Source organism: Suncus etruscus, chromosome 6, assembly GCF_024139225.1.
Source record: "Suncus etruscus isolate mSunEtr1 chromosome 6, mSunEtr1.pri.cur, whole genome shotgun sequence".
NCBI classification, from domain to species: Eukaryota; Metazoa; Chordata; class Mammalia; order Eulipotyphla; family Soricidae; genus Suncus; species Suncus etruscus.
In genome coordinates this window covers 74,740,448-74,764,240 of record NC_064853.1, presented here as the reverse complement: position 1 = coordinate 74,764,240, position 23,793 = coordinate 74,740,448, and the positions used below count along the sequence as shown (strand labels likewise).

General features: G+C 38.7%; 1 protein-coding gene across 1 annotated transcript in view; it reads right to left on the bottom strand.

Moving 5' to 3' along the window:
- The window catches only part of KIF16B (kinesin family member 16B), a 291,493-nt gene that overhangs the window by 118,253 nt on the left and 149,447 nt on the right, over positions 1-23,793 (bottom strand). Inside the window, exons 16-17 of the mRNA XM_049774326.1 lie at positions 15,238-15,320; positions 13,844-13,932 (exon numbers count right to left, since the gene is read on the bottom strand). Of these exons, the coding sequence (XP_049630283.1) occupies positions 13,844-13,932; positions 15,238-15,320 (172 nt within the window). The remainder of the gene's footprint in view (positions 1-13,843; positions 13,933-15,237; positions 15,321-23,793) is intronic.

The following is a 23,793-nucleotide window of genomic DNA, read 5'->3' as shown; positions in this document are numbered from 1 at the left end:
CTTGCTTTCTCTTCCAATTCTCATATTTGTGTTTTGGCTCAGAAGAACACAACAACCAAAGCACTATTGAAGCTAAAAAATATTTGAGATGCAAGTAAATAAGCTGATTGAAATAAGGGCTTAAAAGGCATCATACACTCATCAGGATTTTGATCCCTGTTAGATTTTCATATATCCTTTACTGATTAACTTTATTAGAAAATAATTTGTGGGATTTTCTTTCCTTCTGTATTTATGATCACTGTTTTCCAGATTGCATCTTCTTGAGAAAATGAGTAGTTTTAACTTCACCAAATGACAGATATTTTGGTGGCTGGGTGGTAAAACATCATGAATGCAATTGACACGAGAGACCTGGGCATTGCAAAATGGCTCAGACGTTAAACTATGTTCTGTGTATTTTATCACAACAAAATAAATGAGTGAGAAAATTAGTTACTAAATGCTTCGGTGTGCAGAAAATAATTTTCTGCTTTTGGGAAACATACATCTTAATAATACTATTAATTTTGAGTAGACCAGTTGATATTTACAAAAATGCTGCTATACACAACATGTACCACACACACTCGCTCACACACTCAATGTGCTGAAGGCTTGTAGTTGTATTCACTTCTAATTCATCCTACCCAAATCCAGAAGTACATTTCCCCTAAGATCAGTCTATCCATTCATTATAAAGGGCCACAAAGACCTCCACAGGATGTGGATCTCTTCCTGATGCTCAATATGACTTTCCATCCAGCACAGACTTCTCATGAAGTCTTCCCCATAATCACTTATCTCCAGTGTGCCTCTCCTTCCAGCATGTAGGTCTAGGGGCAGCACATAACTCAGTTTACTTCTGAATCTTAGTGCTCAGAATAGAGAGAAGGAGTGCTTTGGACTTCCAAAGGGGAGTGTTCCCTGAACTAAAAGCTCTAGTAAGTGTTTCTACTCTCTTTACTCTCTCTGCAAAGCATCAATGTAGATACGTAGTCCCTTCTCATCTTCATGATAGGTAAAGTCATGAAATTTTCCTATACATAGATGTATATGAAATCTATTATGCTGAGTGAAATAAGTCAGAATGAGAAAGAGACATACACAGAATAGTCTCACTTATCTGTGGGATTTAAGAAAAATAAAGGCATTATTGAAATAATTCCTAGAGATGAAGGCTGGAACGACCAGCTCACAATATGAAGCTCACCACAAAAAGTGGTGAGTGCAGTTAGAGAAATAACTACATTGAGATCTATCATAACGGTGTCAATGAGTGAAGGAAGTAGGAAGCCTGTCTCAAATACAGGGGAGGGGGGCACTGGTGATGGGAATTTTGCACTGGTGAAGGAGGGTGTTCTTTTTATGATTGAACCCCAACTACAATCATGTTGGTAACTGTTGCAAGTCAGCCCCTAAAGAGGTTGACTGATGGAGGGATGGAGGATGAGGTCTTTCTCCTTCAGCTCGGAGCATGCGTCTGCCACCCTGTCTAGCCGACAGTTCTAAGGTGAAAAGGGGGGTAAACAGCTCGCAGACAGTCAGGCTTGTGGAAATATTAGCTTTATTCGGTGGACAAGACTGAAGTCCAAAGACTCAGCCTCAGTTCCAGCCAAAAGCCTCTCGCCTTCCACAGACCCTTGTTTTTATCCCCCAGAATCAGGTACCACCCAATGGTGGGATCAGATACCACCCAATGGTGGAAGCAGAATCAGGTACTACCCTAGGGTGGGGGCAGAATGCCAGGTCACACCCTAGGGTAGGGCACAATCACCAATCAGGTTAGGGTCAGTAACATAATAATTCCCTAAAATATTTACATACACAACAGTAATCACGGTATTTAAATAAATATATTATTAAAAATAAGTAAAATGTTGGATTTCCATAAGTTTTAATAAGTGGGTTCCTGTTTAGGTTTATGATAAACACAAATAATGTGTATAATGCTGGCAAAAGGTGGTTCTTTGTCAAGAATAATTCCTACAGGAAGTCTATGGTTTCCTAACTTACCAACACATTACTAAACAAGGCCACAGGAAAACAATGTTCCTAGGCACTTCAAATCCAACCATTTCCTTTCTAGCAACCACCCTGGCAGGACCCACTTACTCCCGGTTCTTTCCCAGAATAATCTTGCCTCAATTTCACTCTACAAGTGTTCACATTTCATTTTCCAGGCAGAGAGAAAACTGCATCTGACCCATAGGGAAAGGCTACACCAGAAGAACCTCCATAAATACACATTGCTTAGTTGTTTTGGGGTCTGACTTATCTAACTTGAGAAACTAATACGTTCTTGTATCTAATGAAGTTTATAGCCTGGACTTAACATCTATTCAAAGGCTATGAACATTGAGGGCCTAAGTTGGAAATCTAAATATATACTTGTTTTTCTAGATAATCATGTGGTAGTTCATTTGGCTGAATATTCACACCTGAACCAATTTTAATTCTGCTGCACTTTGCTGAGTTGCTAGAGAGCTTGCAACTTCATAAGTGGCTTCCACTAAATTAAAGTAGGCAATTTTTCTCGATTATATTTTCATTCATGGGCAATTATTCTCTATACCAGATGGCCATTGAGGGAGGGGGAGAAGAAATCAGGGAGAAAGAAGGTAAGATAAAGTAGTAAATAACCTGAATTTGTGTAACAGGGTATTGCTGAGGAAGCATAAAAAAGAAAGCCTCAGAACTGTAAAGAGATCAACGAGATACACAATGTAGGATCAGAGACAAGCAAAGCTGTCTCTTTGAGGAGCTAAAATCATCAAAATCCCATCATCAAAATCCCATCATCAAATCATCACTCAAAAATAGACTCTTTCTCATCAGAACTCCTGAACTGCCTTGATCCAATTCTTTGTTTCCCTTCTATTTCCAGATTATTCTTGAGGATCCTGGACATGACCTTAAAATCATTCCTATCATGGCAGTATCATTTGGGAACTGAGCGCTGTCACTAAAACATAATAATATGCTATCCTTTGCTACAAGAGAAACTAGTGAATATCTTCCCCAAAGCATCTGGAAGTGTTTACCAAAATTTCATTTTTTGTTGTTTATTTCTATTTGGGGACCATTTATAGGGGGTGTTACTCTAAGCTCATTGGTTATTTCTGGTGCTCAGGGGAGCAGGTGGTGCTATGGATCAAAGTTGGAGCTCTCACAGGTAAAGCATAGGCTCCAGCCCTTTTAACTATCTCCTTTATTCCTGGTCCATGTGAAAAAACTGTATTTAAACATGTTATGTGAATGACATTTTAAATACCCAATAAAATTAGGAATATGAAGTCTGAGATCTCAGAAAATTTCTAGTCTAAGAAAAGACACACACAAAGGATGAACTCAGTCTTCTCTATCGCCCATCTCAGAAAAGGGTATGCTATTTCCTAAACCATTTAAATCCCACACAGGGAATCACCATGTCTCCACAATGCACTATCTCTCTGATTACCATTTAGACAAAAAAGCTTTGATCTTGTACATGTACAAAAAAATACCTTTTGAATGATCTCTTCTTTCTCTTCTCCACTCCCAGCAGGGATCTGACATGGTTTCTGAGCTGGGTAACAAGAACACCTTCAGGCTACTCTCCCATATTAAGCTCTCCATCAGATTCCCAACACTCTTAGACAGGATCAAACTCCTTCCACTGACCCACATGGCCCTGCATTAATTGGACCCTGTATCCCTACCTCCTACTTCAATGTCTATATGCTCCTCATTTATCATATTCCATCTACCTGCCTCTCATTCTTCTTTACCTTATAATAACATTGTATTTATTTTTCTCTCATTTAGAAAACTCTTCTCTCCCCTTCCTTTCAGGAGAGTCACTGTCCCATCATCAAATCTTACAATCAATTGTTTTTCCAAATGAAGCCTTCCCTGATTATACCATCAAATACTGCCCAAGACAGAGACATTTCAATTTCATTCTATTTCAATTCCTGCCTTGATTTGTAAAAATATCTGACTACTTCTCTCCTGCTGTGGAGGAAATAAACTGATTGCTTCGGTGTGGTTGGCAACTGTGATCCAGTGCTAGAATCACGTCTACTTTGTAGGAGATACTCAGGTTTTTGGAGTTTCCATAAATGAATGATAAAAGCTGGGGGACAGAAATGGAGAGAAACACCATGGAGAAAGAATGTGTTTTGTTTTTTAGACCATTTCCAACTGTGCTCAGAAATTAGTCCTGGCAATGCCCAGGGGACTAAACATGGTGCTAAAGATCAGATCCAGGATAGCTGAAAAGGTACCTTATCCACTGTACTATCACTCTGACCCAAAGGGTATTTCTTTTTGACTTAAGGACATATTTTTTTGACAATACAAAATAGTTTTTATTATACAAATTATATTCCTGGCCCCGTGGAACCCTAACAATACTTATGTTGTTCCTCTTGAATTTATCCCCAAGTTCTCTGTCAACCATTCATTTGAAGATTCTTTTCCATCTTCTGACGTTGTCTGGAGATGTTTTGAATCTCATCTTTAAGCTCACTAATTCTGTTCTCAGCAGCTGGTACTCTACTGGTGAGGCCTTCCAGTGAGCTTTTCATTTTGCCTACCAAGTCTTTCAGTTCTGTCATTTCTCGTTGAAGTTTTCTCATTTCTACTCTCATATCCTCTTGAGTCTTACTGGCTGTCCATTTTCTTAATTTTTGAGTTTCTTGAATATCCTCAATAGTTCCTCTCTATTCCTTATCAGAATAGTTATATAGTTGATTGCTACCATCTTTGCTCACTAAGTAGAGTGGGGTTCTGTATTACTTTCCCATTATAAACTTTGCAGTCTGAAGGTTTTTATTGTGTGTTGTTGTGTGGCAAACTGACTGGAAAAACTGGCCAAAAATAAAGCAGAACTCACTAGGGTATCTGAAATCTCTTCCCTTCCTTGAGGTCTTCTCTGGGTGCTGATCCAGGTGCAAAGTTGGTGCTTCTGAGTCACAAAGAGAACCCTACTGTTGCTCTGTATTCTGCCTCAGCTTCTCGGGACCATGTGGCTGGCAGCACAGACATTTTTTTACAGAGGGCAAGAAAATTGGGAACACTTTCCAAGCAGACATCCTATGTACTTCCTATATTTTGGAAGACAATTTGGCAGCATCTCTAAGCATGTGCCAGGTTCTGGAGCCAACAAAGAAAAAACCCAATGGCCTGGCTAGTCCAGATGAGTCTGAGAGATGGCAATGGAAGGTGAACCAACAATACCAAAATACAGGGAGGTGGCAAAGAGAAGGGTTCACAGTGTGGGGTGCTGGGTGAGAGGTCAAGGCCCTGAAACTAATTTTTAGCTCATAACAGAAGTCACCAAAAAGCATGAGAAAAAAATGAGCATGTGTTGACCTATATCCTGTGAACACTGAGAAAAACTATTTTAATTTAAAGGCATGCAAACAATACAACACATTGGCATCAGTTTGAAAAAATACATATATTCACTTATATTTTAGGGAGAAAAATAAAGACTCAATTCCTAGCTACAAACATGAGAAAAACAAGACCTATAGCTGTGGTTCTTAAACTACAGCCCGTGAGCCACATATTGCATTTGTTCTCTTTTGTTTCTTTACTTCAAAATAAAATATATGAAGTGTGCATAGAATTTGTTCATAATTTTTGTCTTTACTATAATCTGGCCCTCCAACGATTTGAGGGACAGTGAACTGGCCCCGTGTTTAAAAATTTTGAGGACCACTAGTCCTTATGCCCCTGGGTCTCAGATAAAAGCTTCAGACTACTGTACACCATATTTGGGTTTTCAAAGATGGAGACAAGACAAATAATATTTTCAAATAGTTTCAGAGCAGAGGGCACATTATTGTAAAAGAAGGAGGCTGGTTACCAAGATTTCAGGATGAAAACTAGGTCCTGAACTCAGAAATGAGTCAAAACAAGTAACCCACAATCCCACTAATGAAAATACATTTAATCTCACATTTATTGGTGGTAGGAACGCCCCTGATTCACTATCTCTATGTACCTAAAATATTACTGTGAAAGATTTGTAATCCACTTTGATTAAATATATATATTATCTCTATGTACATTAAATATTACTGTGAAAGATTTGCAACTCACTTTGGCCACAGTAAAAAAAAATATGAGAACACGTCTACTACATCTCAAAGAAAATAATAAAAAACTGTCTAAAATTATTTTAAGAAATTAAACACGGGGCTATTTAAAAAGAAAAAAAGGCAAAAGCCGGTTCCCTGTGTGTGACATCAGGCGGGGAAAATCCGCGAAAGTACACTGGCCCAGTGGGGCCCAACTGTGAAAAACTGTGAGTGTGACCTGTCTATGTCTGTCTACTGTCCTCTTGCGTGAAACTCTTGCGAGTCGGGCAAAAAGAGGCTCCAGAAACCTCGCTCGCCCAGACGCCATTTTCAGGGAGGGACTACAGAGCATGAAAACCGGCTAAGCCTTGCAAAAGCCGGCTCCCTGTGTGTGACACCAGGCGGGGGAAAATCCGCGAAAGTACACCGGCCCAGTGGGGCCCAACTGTGAAAAACTGTGAGTGTGACCTGTCTATGTCTATCTACTGTCCTCTTGCATGAAACTATTGCGAGTGGGGCAAAAAGAGGCTCCAGCAGAGCACGGCCGCTCCACATCGCTACGCGGCCGTGCACTCTTTCTAAGGAAAGAACACTATTGCAACAAGAAGGAAAAATTACACTAAGAACGGTGCTATATCACAGAAGCAAACATTTCTCTCTGGACTGTCTTCTCTGTTGCATGCTCGGGCCTAAGATTTGACCCAGTGTGAGGCTTCATCCACGGAGGACTCCCCTCCCTTAGAGGCAAGTCAGCCCATCCAGAAAGGGAGGAGCCAGAGGAGTGTGCTGCCTGCATCATATAGACAATGAATACCACCACAACACGTAGAAAAACCCACAATACAAGTGTGACAATGGGGAAACAACGCAGGCCAGCATCAGACATAGAGAATGAAGATGACAATTCTGAGGACCAGATAATGACCAACCAACTAATCAACCTCTCAGATAAGGTCTTTAGACTAGCAATATGGAAGATGCTCAACGGACTCCAAGAAACCATGGATCGAGTTGAAAAGAACACTAATAAGAACCAAGAAAATATGAAGACAGAAATCACAAAACTCCAAACTGAAATAACATGTCAACTAACAGGACTGAAAAAGTCAGTAAATGAAGTGAATGACAAAATGGATAAGCTCTGGGACAGGGTATCAGAAGCTGAGAATAGACTTTGTGCTGTGGAAGATGAGATACATAACAATTCCATACAGCAGGAGAGATTGGAAAAAAACTTAAAGCAAATGAGTAGACAATGGAAAAATTAGTCAAAGAATGGGAACAGATGAAAATAGAAGTCTATGATAAGATCAACAGAAACAACTTAAAAATCATTGGAGTCCCAGAGACCCAGGAAGAAAATTTCCAGGAAGAATCAACGGTCAAGAACATCATTAAAGAGAAACTCCCAGAGCTAAAGAATATATGTGATCAAATCCTGCATGCCCGAAGAGTACCAACCAAAAGAGACCCCAGAAAAACCACCCCAAGACACATCCTAGTCACAATGACAAATCCCACAGATAGAGACAGAATTCTGAAAACAGCAAGATCAAAAGGGGAAATCACGTTCAAGCAAGCTTCCCTGAGATTTACAGCAGACCTGTCACCAGAAACACTCAATGCCAGAAAGCAGTGGTGGGATATTGTGACAAGACTGAATGAAATGAATGCTTCACCCAGAATACTATACCCAGCAAAACTCACTTTCCGGTTTGACGGAAGAATACATGGCTTCACAGACAAAAAACAGCTCAGAAACTTCACAGACACAAAACCAGTCTTAAGAGAAAAACTGAAAGACCTAATCTAAGACAAGACTACCCAAAAGACACACCAAATTTTGAAATAAAGATGGCGTTAAATCCCAGGACAATTCTTTCTCTCAACGTCAATGGACTAAATGCACCAGTTAAGAGACACAGAGTGGCTAAATGGATCAAAAAACTCAATCCAACCTTCTGCTGCCTACAAGAAACGCACCTGAATAGTCAGAACAAACATAGACTCAAAATAAAAGGCTGGAGAAAAATTATCCAAGCAAACAACACCCATAAAAAAGCTGGAGTGGCGTAACTAATATCAGATAATGCAAACTTTATACTCAGGAAGGTTGTAAGGGACAAAGATGGACATTTTATATTAATCAAGGGGTACGTAGAGCAGGAAGAATTCACTCTCCTATACATATATGCACCGAATGAGAGGCCATCAATATATTTCATACAACTGTTGACAAATCTGAAAAATAATATCAACAACAACACAATAATTGTGGGGGACCTTAACACGGCTTTGTCAACACTGGATAGGTCAACCAGACTGAAACCCAACAAGAATATACTAGACCTGAGGAGAGAAATGGAAGAAAGAGGCCTAGTGGATATATATAGGACACTCCATCCCCAGAAACCTGGATACACATTCTTCTCCAATGTACATGGGACATTCTCCAGGATAGACTACATGCTGATACATAAAACATACCTCCATAAGATCAAGAGGATAGAAATTTTGCAGACTACCTTCGCTGAACACAAGGCTCTGAAATTATTTGTGAACTCCAAAGGGACTCAGAAGAAACACTTTAACACCTGGAAGTTAAACAGCCTCATGCTCAATAACCAGTGGGTCCGAGATGAAATCAAGGAGGAAATAAAAAGGTTCCTGGAAACAAATGACAATAAAGACACAAACTATCAGAACTTACGGGACACAGGAAAAGCAGTACTGAGAGGAAAATTTATAGCTTTGCAAGCACACATCAGGAAGGAAGAAGGAGCTTACCTGAGTAGCTTAATGACACAGCTAATAGAACTAGAAAATGCTCAACAAAAGGACCCAAGAATAGGAAGACAGAAGGAAATAACAAAGCTGAGAGCAGAAATCAACGAAGTGGAAACTCAAAAAACAATCCGAAAGATCAATGAAAGCAGAAGTTGGTTCTTTGAAAAAATAAACAAGATTGATAGACCACTGGCAAACCTAACAAAAAAGAGAGAGAGAGAAACTTGATAACTCGTATCAGGAATGAAAAAGGAGAGATCACTACTGATATGACAGAGATTCAAAGGGTAATCAGAAACTACTTTGAAAAACTCTACGCCACTAAAAATGAGAACCTGGAAGAAATGGATAAATTCTTGGACTCTTATAATCTTCCACGGTTGAAGGAAGAGGATGTAGCATATTTAAACACCCCCATCACCATTGATGAAATTAAAACAGTAATCAAATGTCTGCCGAAAAACAAAAGCCCAGGTCCAGATGGATTCACTAATGAATTCTATCAAACTTTCCAAGAGGAACTACTGCCAATCTTGGCAAGACTCTTTCATGAAATTGAACAAACAGAAACACTTCCAAATAGCTTTTATGAAGCCAACATCACCTTGATACCTAAACCAGACAGAGATGCTACCAAAAAAGAAAATTACAGACCAATATCACTGATGAATGCAGATGCAAAGATCCTCAACAAAATCCTGGCAAATAGGATTCAATGCCTCGTTAAAAAGATCATCCACTACGATCAAGTAGGTTTCATCCCAGGAATGCAAGGCTGGTTTAACATCCGTAAATCTATCAACATAATACACAACATCAATAACAAGAAAAATAAAAACCACATGATCATATCAATAGATGCAGAGAAAGCATTTGATAAGGTCCAACACCCATTCTTGATCAAAACTCTCAGCAAGATGGGAATGGAGGGAACCTTTCTCAATATAGTGAAGGCCATCTACCACAAGCCAGTGGCAAATATTATCCTCAATGGAGAAAAACTGAAAGCCTTCCCTCTAAATTCTGGCACAAGACAAGGCTGTCCTCTCTCACCACTCCTATTCAACATAGCACTGGAAGTACATGCTATAGCGATTAGGCAAGAAAAGGATATCAAGGGAATCCAGATAGGAAAGGAAGAAGTCAAGCTCTCACTGTTTGCAGATGACATGATACTCTCCTTAGAAAACCCTAAAGACTCTATCAAAAAGCTTCTAGAAACAATAGACTCATATAGCAAGGTGGAGGCTAGAAAATTAACACACAAAAATCAAAGGCCTTTCTATACACCAATAGTAATAAGGATGAAATGGACATTAAGAAAACAACCCCATTCATAATAGTGCCACACAAACTCAAATATCTTGGAATCAACTTGACTAAATATGTGAAGGACCTATACAAAGAAAACTATAAAACTCTGCTCCAAGAAATAAGAGAGGACACACGGAAATGGAAACACATACCCTGCTCATGGATTGGCAGGATTAACATCATCAAAATGGCAATACTCCCCAAGGCATTATACAGATTTAATGCCATCCCTCTAAAGATACCCATGATATTCTTCAAAGAAGTGGATCAGACACTGTTGAAATTCATTTGGAACAATAAACACCCTCGAATAGCTAAAGCAATCATTGGGAAAAAGAATATGGGAGGAATTACTTTCCCCAACTTTAAACTGTACTACAAAGCAACAGTTATCAAAACAGCATGGTATTGGAATAAGGACAGGTCCTCAGATCAGTGGAATAGGCTTGAATACTCAGAAAATGTTCCCCAGACATACAACCACCTAATTTTTGATAAAGGAGCAGGAAATCCTAAATGGAGCAAGGAAAGCCTCTTCAACAAGTGGTGTTGGCACAATTGGATAGCCACTTGCAAAAAATTGAACTTAGACCCCCAGCTAACATCATGTACGAAGGTAAAATCCAAATGGATTAAAGACCTCGATATCAGCCCCCAAACCATAAGATATATAGAACAGCACATAGGCAAAACACTCCAGGACATTACAAGCATCTTCAAGGAGGAAACTGCACTCTCCAAAAAAGTGAAAGCAGAGATTAACAGATGGGAATATATTAAGCTGAGAAGCTTCTGCACCTCAAAGGAAATAGTGCCCAGGATACAAGAGCCACCCACTGAGTGGGAGAAACTATTCACCCAATACCCATCAGATAAGGGGCTAATCTCCAAAATATACAAGGCACTGACAGAACTTTACAAGAAAAAAACATCTAACCCCATCAAAAAATGGGGAGAAGAAATGAACAGACACTTTGACAAAGAAGAAATACACATGGCCAAAAGACACATGAAAAAATGTTCCACATCACTAATCATCAGGGAGATGCAAATCAAAACAACGATGAGATACCACCTCACACCCCAGAGAATGGCACACATCACAAAGAATGAGAATAAACAGTGTTGGCGGGGATGTGGAGAGAAAGGAACTCTTATCCACTGCTGGTGGGAATGCCGTCTAGTTCAACCTTTATGAAAAGCGATATGGAGATTCCTCCAAAAACTGGAAATCGAGCTCCCATATGATCCAGCTATACCACTCCTAGGAATATACCCTAGGAACACAAAAATACAATACAAAAACCCCTTCCTTACACCTATATTCATTGCAGCACTATTTACCATAGCAAGACTCTGGAAACAACCAAGATGCCCTTCAACAGACGAATTGCTAAAGAAACTGTGGTACATATACACAATGGAATATTATGCAGCTGTCAGGAGAGATGAAGTCATGAAATTTTCCTATACATGGATGTACACGGAATCTATTATGCTGAGTGAAATAAGTCAGAGAGAGAGAGAAAAACGCAGAATGGTCTCACTCATCTATGGGTTTTAAGAAAAATGAAAGACACCCTTGTAATAATAATTTTCAGACACAAAAGAGAAAAGAGCTGGAAGTTCCAGCTCACCTCAGGAAGCTCACCACAAAGAGTGATGAGTTTAGTTAGGGAAATAACTACATTTTGAACTGTCCTAATAATGAGAATGTATGAGGAAAATGGAGAGCCTGTCTTGAGTACAGGCGGGGGTCGGGTGGGGAGGAAGGAGACTTGGGACATTGGTGGTGGGAATGTTGCACTGGTGATGGGTGGTGTTCTTTACATGACTGAAACCCAAACACAATCATGTATGTAATTAAGGTGTTTAAATAAATTAAAAAAAAAAGAAAAAAAAAGAAATTAAACACCTACAACAAAACATGCCTTTCAAAGTATTGAAAATCCAAGTTATTTTTAGTGTGCTCATATTTTACGGGCCATTCTGCTATGAATTATTCCAAAACAGATTTATTTAATGAGCACAAATCTTCAAATACAGAAAGGCTGAACAGTACAATCAGAGGTTTCCAAACTTATTTGCCTACTACCCCTTTGTCAAAAAAAAAAAAAGATTACTAAGCTTCCTTCTAAAAATCTACTTGTTTAAGGGACATATCTCCATATTGTACCTGATGTTACATCATCCATCTTTCCAATGCCACCAGGAAGCAGTACCACTCACTTTGGGAACAGTGTTAAAGACAAAAGCTGAGAAAGGAGTGAACTGTCTGCTTGAACTTCCAGAAGTCCTAGAGGATAAAAGACACCAGGAACACACAGCCATGATGTCACAAGAAAAGACTTTGTACTGGGGGTAGTTGTTTGTTTAGTTCTGGCCATACCTAGCTGTGCTCAGAACTTATTCCTGGCTCTGTGCTCAGGGTTCTCTCTTAGCAATGTTCAGGGACTAAATGTGGTGCCAGGAATTGAACTGGGGTTGTCTGCATGCAGGGCATTTGCCTTATCCACTGTACTATTTCTTCAGTCCAAGGGTATTTTTTTTCTCTCTCAAACAAAAAATTAGATTTGGACTTCAAGTAGCTTACTCCTAAACTGAGGAAACTAAAATCATAATTAAACAGTTTTAAAATTCCTCTGATATTTAAAAAAAAACCTTATAGATATGTTCTGATTTCTATAAATCTGAGCAATGATATGCTGAAGAAAAGAATTCCATGGAGTACTTAACTCAGGATTTTCACAAGACTCTGAGCTGGTAGATGTGAACTATAACCCACAGCTGGACAAAGACCAGGAGTAACAAGGGGAATGGTAGACCTGTACTTATATCATTGCTCTAACTATAAAACAATGCAAAAGGAACCACATATGAAACATCTTTCTGCTTTCTCTAACATTTAAAAATATTTAAAGTATCATAGATGCAAAGTAATTAGCCAAGTTCCTGACATAGAACAACTATTAAATAAGTAAAAAATTTAGATGTCAATGGTTCTATTTCACTCAGTTATGATGTATATATTCATTATTTTACATAGGCTTCTATTTGTAAGAAAAAATAAGACCAGAAATTTCACACAACTGAAAAGAATTACCAAATCCTTTCCATGAGTTCCAGGCATTTGACTATTTCAACTTTCATGTGACCAAAGCAGGAAGACCCTGAGCCATTAATATGACTCAAGGTCACTCACCCATTTTACCGAATTCAAAGTTCAGTATAAACACTATTCTTGTGTTCTCAGTAGTCTCTTTATACTTGGAAGTGGTGAGCATAGTTTTCTAAGCTATTTGATAACAAAGGTATTATTATTATTACAATAAATGTATATAGCAAGATGGAACAACTTCAGCCAGTAAGATCAAGCACTGAGTAATCAAAATGCCGACCAGAAAATATTAGACAGTTATGAAGATGATAATGAGGCTTTAACAACCTTTACTTATGCTTATTATGCTGTTAAGAAAAAGAACTCAGATTATGCGATCTCATTTACGTTGTGATTATAACTAAGTAAAATTATGTACATATAGCAGGGGCTGGAAATAAAGTTAGGGAATGACTAGAGATGATTTGATAGGGGCTTGAGATTGCTGGAGTTTATTTTTATCCAGCAAATTTGATAGCACAATAAACACTACAACAGGAATTCTCAGAGGGAAGGAAAGGTTTGGTTCACTCACCCTGGGTTATACAGCATGACCGTAGACAAATTCTCACAGGACTTGGAGAGGTCAGTCATGGACAAGCTGAAGGAGGACAGAAGGCCACTCTAAGATCAGACAGAAGGCACAGTGGTTACCGTGGTGGGTGAGAGAAGGCCAGGCGCAGAACACACTACTCTCACTCCTACTCAGCTATGTAACAATGGTTTCTCTAAGCAGGAGAGTCATGGATAGGCAGGCTGTGGGCCCATCACAAAATCCCAAGCCCTTAGTTGACTATCCTAAGGCCTAGCATGCTCAAATTCGGAAAACTCGATGGTTTCCCACAGCCAGACTTCACTGGAGTGGAGAAAAGGGGTCAGGTTGGGACACTGCTGTGATTTGCCATTTACTGGCAGAAGCTGTGGACTGTTGGCATCAATAATCACTCATGCATACTGAGGAAAGCTTGATGGAGAGAGGTAAATAACAAAAATGAAATAAAATAAAAGCTCGGCCTATTTTGCTTCCATGAAAAAGTATTAGCAAACGCATTTTCTTCACTCGCTTACTCGGCATCTATATACCAAGAAAGGGACTTCAGGAACCCTAGACTGAAACAGGTATGAGAGTCCTTGTAATATCCCTAGATAGGGGCTAGTAACTTGCTTTGCCTCATCCCCCCCCCCACCCCCCTTTCAGGCACAGGTAATCTGGGCGGCCCTGACCAAAACAAGCCATGAAGGGAGTTGTATGATTCCCTGTGAAGGGCCAACACATCTGTCCCTGGGACAGATCAATGCTGCATCCTGGGTATCCCACTTGGGAACCACAAGATTCACTGCAGTTGCTCCTCTTAGTCATCTGAGGGGAGAGACAACGGTTGTACAAGCCTTCAAGTGGCAAAATTTATGTGAAAGTTTCACACTGTGCCCAACTCAAAGAAACATTAGCTATAGTCTAGTAAGTTCAGTGTTTCCATACAGCTTTCTCACCTCTTCTTTCTCCCCTTCTCTCCTGACCTCTGCAGACCTCTACCATTCAGCAAAGATGTCCCCATTCCCACAAGATAAACTCTCTTTCAAGAGCTCTCAACTCATCCTCTTCTGCCTTACACTCCAGTCCAAACGCCATTTGTTGTGGTTGGAAATTAAAATTGAGAGAGCAGAGAGATATAAAGAAGCGAAAGTCTCTGCCCACTTAATGCAGAATCATACCAACTCCATTTCTGAGGAACATGCTATAAGACAAGAGGCTTTGGATATGAAATGCTTTCCTACTCTATCAGCCAACCATCTGCTAGGAAATAAACTTCCTCCAGTAAACTCAGGAATGACTCTCTGATAGCTATTATAGTCCAGGGAAGCAAATTATTGGAAAAGACCCAAGCCCCCAGCTCCATCCAGCACAGAGGTTGAATTCATGCTTCTCACCTTCCTCTTTTCTCTGAGCTTGGCTGCCTCCTTTGGATGGTTGAAGCGAAACATGTTGGTTCTTCCTAAGAGTATCACAGCACCTAAGAACACACAGAAATAGTCATGAGTCTAGTGCAAATAACTATAATTTATTAATGAGTCTAGTGCAAGTAACTGTATTGGCTGGCAACAACCTCACACATGATTCTATAACTGAAAAGTTTCCAGTGGGCTCTTAAATAATGATCAAAGAAAGCTTGAGTGCCAGGAGCCCACTTAAAAATGGAAAATTTAAATTGAAGAATACCTTTATTTTTATGGCTAAGTGTCATAATAATCACACTTTCAAAGGCACAAATGATGAATCTAAGCTTTATAACATGCTATGAGATTTAATATTAATATGCAATTATATTTTGAATTGTTTAAAAGAAAAATAACAGAAGCCAGATCTCCAAATACTATACACAAGAGCAAACCAAACAAACAGCCACTAAGTTAGGAAATGTTTATTCAGGTCAATGAAAACAAGATTGTACAGTACCTTGAGAAGAAATCAGTGAAATTGGCTGAAAACTATTACTAAACAATCAGATTTGACAGAAAATAAACTATGCATATATATGTATAAACTTTTCCCCTCAAATAATTAGATTCTATAAGAATCCTATTAAAATTTAGATGGTCACATCTGACACTCATGAAATATTGACATGGGTCCTGTTCTTAGAGAAAACTGCACAAGTTGGTAAAAAAAAATTCAACATCATTGCTTAAGAACAATATAATGGTTGGTGGGATTTAAGTGTGAGAAACTTCAATAAGTAAATAAGAAAACAACAAAAATACTTTCTAAAGGTGGTGGGGTTTTTTTTGTTTGTTTTTTGTTTTTTTTTTTTTGTTTGTTTTTTGGTTTTTGGTTTTTGGTTTTTGGTTTTGGGCACACCAGTGACACTCAAGGGTTACTCCTGATTATGCACTCAGAAATCACTCCTGGCTTGGGGGATCAAACCACAGTCTGTCCTAGGTCAGCTACATGCAAGGCAAACGCTCTACCACTGTAGCACTGCTCAGGCCCCTAAAGGTGACAATTCTGTGAAGATGGCCAGGTTGCCTCAGAACAGCAGCAAACTTTCAATGGAGGCTTTCAATGTATTCTAGCCTACCCCATCCATGCCTGAGAATCTACCATGCCTTGAAATGAATCCCCACATTCAACCTGAGAGCTGAAAATGAAGGTTATTGTATTTTTAAGGGTAAGACACTCATAAGAACTAATAAAGGGCAATATAGGGTTAAGTTTCATGTATTGATAAGTGAAAATTACAATAGACAGGGACAGATTCTTGCACAGAGAACCTAAACTTAAGTCTCATAGGACAGCTGAAGGCAAAAGAAAGTGGGAGAAGGGAGTAAAGTGAGAATTATGGACAGGAGTTAAGTCCCAAGCATCAGACTTCCTATGATGTCCTGTAGGGCAAGATGTGAGTCATGTCTCCTTACAGTCAGAACCAGCTAAGGAGGCAGCCAGAATAAATACTGGGCAGATGAAGCCAAACCCAACTGCAAGGGTACAGAGAGTTGAGATAAAGGGCTTGTGCCAGAGGTCTCAGTCCAGTAACAGGACAAAACACCAGCTGGGAGCCATGTTTTGTGTATCCTATTCAACATTTAAAAGTAAAAATACCAGCCACCAATAGTTCAAAATCTGGGGTTTTCATAGAAATGGCCTATTTTCAAAAACTGGAACATCTAGCATCAGTAAATCAGTGTTGTTGCTTAGCCCAAGTATCACCAAAATGTCAGAATCTGTATCTTTGTGGCAGGGCCTGTGATCATTGGCTGCCCAGAGTAACTTTCCTCCAGGTACTATCTTCACTAAGACCTTGTAAATAAGAGAGCATGAGGCCAAGTATCCAGACCTGTCAAACTGACATTCTGAGAGCCCCCAGGTGTCAAATTTCTATATGACTCAGACCTACCTGCTTTATTTTTATATTATTTGGTTTTAGGGCCACACCCAGTGGTGCTCAGGGATTACTCTTGGCTATACAATCAAGAATTACTCCTGGGAGAAACCAGAGCGGGCACAAAGGGCAGGATGTTTGCCTTGCACTTGACCAACATGGCTTCGATTCCTGGAACCCCATATTGTATCCCACTACCAGGAATAATTTCTGAGTGCAGAGTCAGAAGTAATCCCTGAGCAGTGTCAGGTGTGCCCCACCTCCACAAAAAAAAAAAAAAAATTACTCCTGGAAAGCTCATAGGAACATGAGGAATGTCAGGGATAGAGACCAGGTTGGCTGCATGCAAGACAAATTAGCTCCACTGTACAATCTCCATTGGCCCACAGACCTACCTACTTGCTTTAGAGCAAGACCACAGAAAGTCACCAAAGAGCTGGTTCTGGTATATATTTGGCAAATTTAATGTGGTCAAAATGAGCTCTCCTTTGAAACCCATTTTAGGAAACTTGAGAAGGGTAATAGTGAGTTTTATCTCCTTTCTCCCCATCACCATATGATTACAAAATTACATTTATATATTTCCCAATTATGGAAAAACATTAGTACCATAACTAGAAAAGACTCTTCCTATGCCTTTATGACTAAGACTCAGACAAAGTAACAAGTTAAGCAGCCTTGTCTAGGTCATATGTATACTCAATGTTCTTAAAGTGACATTAGAGATTAATAAGGCAATTGCAGTTGAGGTGTTAATTATATCTAATTCAATTCCCCCCACCCTGTTAATCATATGCCCAGTCATGCAAGTTGAAAACTACTAAAATATGCTAATGGAAAACAGAATGGAATTTCAGAGACATATTTCACATTTTATTGAATCACTGAAAAGTCTTGCCACACATGAATTTGCATAAACTATGCATTAAAAAGTCCTTTAAGGAGTTAATAAAATTAAACAAAAGTATCCACGAGTGTTTCTCATTTCCATCTAAGTAAGTATCTAATGTGTGCCTGACACACCAAAAAGAAATTCTTCTCTGTAACAGCTAGCTTGCTTCTCTTTCTTTAACAGTATCCCTTTTAGTAAGAAAAATCAGAACTTTAAAAAAAATGCTTCATTCTTAAATGATGTTATTGCTGATTCATTCATACAACAAATATGTAGAGAACAATGACTAGATGCTAGAGACTATATACATACTGAAATTTCAGAGCTTAATACATCAGATATATGTCTTGACCTTCTGGAGCAATATAGTAGTAGGAGAGAGAGGTAAATCGTGTAATTTCACGAATCAGTACAAATTTACAGTGAATAAAAGGCCCTTTTTTGTGCTCCAATAACACAAGAGCAGGAGTTGATTGTAGGGCAGAAGGGGAGGATATACTGAGGGATTGAGGTACTTCAGAGAAGTCCTGAGGATGTGTGAGGCATGGTGGCATATAAAAAAGTCCTGTGACAAGACACAATTATAAAATGAGTAACTGGAATATTACTGTTTCTCTATTGTAGAAAGAATACATGAGAGTATGAGGTGTCAGAGTAAGGAATCACTTCACATAGACTCTTCAGGATGCAGTGAAGTACTTTGCATTTTATATATATGTAGGGGGAAGACATGAAAAAGCTCTGTGACTAAGATGGAAATTTCAGACAATCATTTCATTTAACCCTTTGAAATGAACCAAAAGGGGTTAGAAAGTGTAAATGAAGGCAGGAGGTTATAGCATTAGTTCCAGGTCAAAGATGGAGGTGGATTATGAATAGAGGAATTGTACTGAAAGGGAAAAAAGAGAGAGACACTTCATAGGTAACAACAAACACTTGATTATAAAATAGACATAAAAAGTGAGCAAATGGGTTCTGGTTTCTGGCCTGCAATAACTTGTTAGACAGAGAACTAGACACACAGACTGAAAACACTAGAAGAGAATCAAAAATAAGTTGAAGAAAAATGTATATTATTAGTTTATTAAGCATAATGACTTTTATTTATCTTTGACAAACAAATGTAACTATGAGCCTGAAGCTCCAGAAAAACCTGGTATATAAACCAATATTACTATTTAGCAAGCTACTTCCTTACATTCATATATATACATATGTATCTACCAAATATCTATACTTCCACATATACATTATTTACCTAAAATTGGTGTACATATGTAGGTATAATGCAAATCTGCACACAGATGCATATTTAATATATAGATATTATATAAATATACATGGAAACATAAGTCTATATATGTATCCACATACAAATAATGTGTGTGTGCTCTGTATAATTGAGTATCATATCTAAAACATGAAGCAATGAGCATGAGGCAGTCATTTAAGAACAGAAGAACTAGAAATGGGCTTATGTCTGGGTACCTTGAACACACAGTCAGGCAAAGGAAGATGACCCCTTCACAAGAAACAGTGGGGCCAGCAGAGAAAACAAGTCTCTGGAGCCAAGAGAAGGAGAGGGTCATGCTGCAGGATCCTAAGGATCATTCTGGATAAAAGAACTGGGAAAGGCCATCAGATAGGTTGACAGTGAGAGGAATTCCATTGAGAGGAATATTGCTAGAGGGCAGAGGCTCTCCTGAGGGCACTAAATTAGTGAGAAAAGAAAAAAAAGTTTGTGAGTAGAGATAACTGTACAAACAGAACAACAGAGCTGGTAAGAACTGAAGTAGGGTAATAGATCTCATGGGATTTTTCTGTTTAATTTTTTGGTAAAAGAAGATGCTTACATAGTTTTTAAAATGACCTGAAATGACCCTGAAAGAAGAAAGGGAATAAATGAAGGAACGAGAATGATTAATGACGTAAGGTTAATGGCTGAGATCCAGAACACAGGTCTTGCCCAGAACTCTGACCCAAACCAAGGACATGAAGCTGCTTATAGATTCTAGAATTCAGTTTTCTAGTCTCACTGATGCTGTCAAATTTCTTTCCAGATCTCAGATTCTCTAACTGTGAACTCCTCCTTGATCTCAGGCTAATGTGATTACTCTCAGCAGATGGATTCTGTAACATACTTAATTTATAATTTTGAGAGTATGACTAAACCTCCTTGAAACATATGAAACATATAATGGCTTCTTTGAAATCACTTCAGAACTTGCTAAATACAGAAGACAGACAAATTCCAGGCAGCATTAAAAGGGAATACAAGGAAAAAAAAAGACATTTTATGAAAGGGAAAAGCCAGTTGTGGGACAAAGAGAACTGTCAGGGAGACAGCTCAAGTGGTAAAGCACATACCATCTAGCATTTTGAAGCCCTAGGTTCCCTCCTCAGCACCATCAGGTGTGACTCTGGGGACCCCAGAGAACAGTCACTTAAGTATTACCAGAAGAGCACTGTTAGGAGTGTCAAGGGCTGTTAGCCCATCCCCATTCTTCCTGTGTAACCTTATCTGCTAGTAAGACCTGTCCATTTCTGGAAAGGGTCTTAGGGAGGTATGAATGGGATTACCTGAAGGCAGGAAGAGGGATTCTTTGGGAGACTGGGAGAGATGGAGCAAGGAAGAATCAGCAGGAGAGGAGATGGCTGATAGGTTGATGTCCAGTGTAAAAGGTTAGGAGAGAAGCCACACCTGTAGGCTAGGGCCTTGAATAAAGCTGATGTTTCCTGAAACCTGACTGATGTGAGTCTTCCTCACCTGAACCCTCAGACCCACCGGTTGAAGGGGGTTGCAGATGCATGGCCTGGGACAGCAGAGAAAGGCCCCTCCATCCATCTCACCATCATCCAGCCCCATTCAAAGCTGTTATTCAACAAATAGCCATTAGTGTTGTTACTACTACTACTACTACTACTACTACTACTACTACTACTACTATTATTATTATTACTATTAGTTTGTTGGACTACATCCAGTGATACACAGGACTCCCAGCTCAGGACTCCCATGGCCATCATTGCTGGGGACCAATACCAGACCTCCCACATGAAAAGCATATATTGCAGACCTTTGAGCAACGCTTTGGCTCCATGCCAACCTTCTCTTCTATTTTTAAAGGTTAATTTAATTGCTAGTAATTTGAATCACTGAATACTGATTTCAAATGGGCCCCAACAATATTTTAGGTATGTGGGTATAAACATTTTAAGCAATTTTACAGCATGTATGAAAAATAATTGCTAGTAACACTACTATCCTCAAATTTTGTATTAGAGATTCTTACTCTGCTACAGTACAAAGAAGTCAACAGTGCAGTCAAATAAATAGTTATGAACTGACAATGAAAAAGCTATTTCCTTCTGGATCACAATTAATACAAACCCTAACATTTAAACACAATTAAATTCCCAAACTGCATGATCTAATGTTAAGTGAACATAGAGACCATTGTGGCAACAAAAATGGAAAGTCCTGAGTACTTCCACTTCAAGGCTCCTCATCCTGAATTTTAATTACTTTAGAAAGTCTGGCTTCCACCTACACAAAACCAATATATAATGCATTTCTAAAGCATAGTTAAGTAAAGAGAATTTTTCATTTTAGATAAGACAGTCAAAAAAAGCAAAGCTCTGTCTAGGAAGATGGGATTTTCTGGGTGCAGTACTGAATAAGAGGTTTGAGTTAGATCATTTCCTGATCAAGTAAAAGGAAACTTGCTTTTTGTGATGATTTCCCTTTTACCTAAATGTCATAAAATATTGATATTGAAATGTGTTATGATGATACATTATTTGAGTGACCTGATCAAGATAAAGTATAAATTTCACTAACATAGACCTACTTTACATATTAATATGTTAAAGGGCTTTATGCAACTGTGACACTGATGATTGTCAACTGAATTATAGTAATATTTCTCTATCTCAAAAAATAGCTTTGAACAAACAAGATGGGGAGGAATAAGACTGGATGTGGTATCTGTGTTGGGTTAAAAATGTCCTATAAATACTATAGATTCAAGCATGACATGAGTTGGGGCTGATGGCTGGCTTTGAATACTAGTGATAGATACTGGGTATCAAAGGTAGTATCAGACATGTCAACGCATTAGAAGGTGGTACTGTGAAGAATAGAAATGCACAGCAATGAAGTAAAATGCTGACCCAGAAGGAAGTAAGGAGGGTGAGTAGGAGGGAAGAGGGGAGTAGAAAGGGTGAGAAGGAAACTGTTGACTTCGGTAGTGGGAAATTCGCATTGGTGAAGTTTATTGTATGACTGTAACCCAATCATGAACAATTTTATCTGTGGAAAATAAAAACCAAGTATGAACAATCTTGTAATGATGGTATTTAAATAAAAACAAACAAACAAAAAGAAGTGAACAGCACATTACCATAAATCAACACAGGACCTAGTACCAAATTTTGGGGATGTTTCTAATGTTTATAATTCAAACAGAGATACATTCTTTTCTACTTTAGATAAACTAAACTCATTTTTCTTCCTCAATAAAAATTACAAATTTATATTCTAATCCTGGAGAATAAAATATTTTCATCTTTCACAATAGAGGCTTCTGGTCAAATAATCTATTGAAAATGATTCTCCATGTTGAGTATTTTCTCTTAGAACAGAACTCTGAAGACACTTCAGTCCAATCCTCAAGAAAATAATTAGATATGTATTTTTCTTCAGAAGAGACAGAAATAAATACAAAAAAGGTCCTTCTAAATGAAATGAAGAAAGTGTATTAGAATATTAGAATATGACTGAAGACAACAATAAAATGATAAAATTAAAGGTCCTGAATGAAATATATTATGACACTAACTGGTAAAGCTATTAATAATTCTGTTTACTTCACAAATTAGATGTTATCAACAATAAATCTATTCTCTTTGTAACAGTTTCAACTATTCCACTGTCACATCTCACAAGATTCCAAACTCATTATTCTATTGTCTATATAAAATAATTTTTCTCAAAATGCCTCCCATATGCCAAAGCAATTAAGTCTCTTGCCAATCCAATCTCCTTTCCATTACTCTCCACTTCTGTGTTTCTCTTTGGACTGCAAAAAGCTGTACTCACCTTCACTTCTGTGACCACATTCCTTGGGTACTGAACGCTGAGCACGTTCATGGAAACATGTGGCCACAACTCTTAAATTCAAGGACCCTACAATTGTGCTAGTGTTCATCAGACTTGGCTTACCACACTCCTCAGTATCCAGGGGTCTCAAACTCAATTTACCTGGGGGCCGCAGAAGGCAAAGTTGGGGTGAGGTAGGGCTGCATAAGGGATTTCACAAAAAAAAAGTCCCAAACATCATTATTAATAGTTTTAATTATTTCTTCTGAACATGAATAGAACATTGAGTGAAGATCATGAACAGTTCTTCTGAACATGGCATCTTTTGCTTTTCCTTGCTGCCAGAGAATTGACAGTGCTTCTTCTCATAGATCTGAACCACATTTGGCTTTAGAGAAGAAGCAGTTGAGACCCTCAGTATGGCTTGAAGATGATTATCATTAAGTCTAGATCTGTACTTTGAAGTTCAACGTGGAGAATAACTTTTCACACAAATATGTGCTCCCGAAAAGGCACATGATGCGCTTGAACATTCGGGAAAGCTCAGGGAAGGTTTGGGGGCAATTCTCTCAAAAATTGCCCACGCATGTCTGCTTTTCCACTAATCTCCCTGA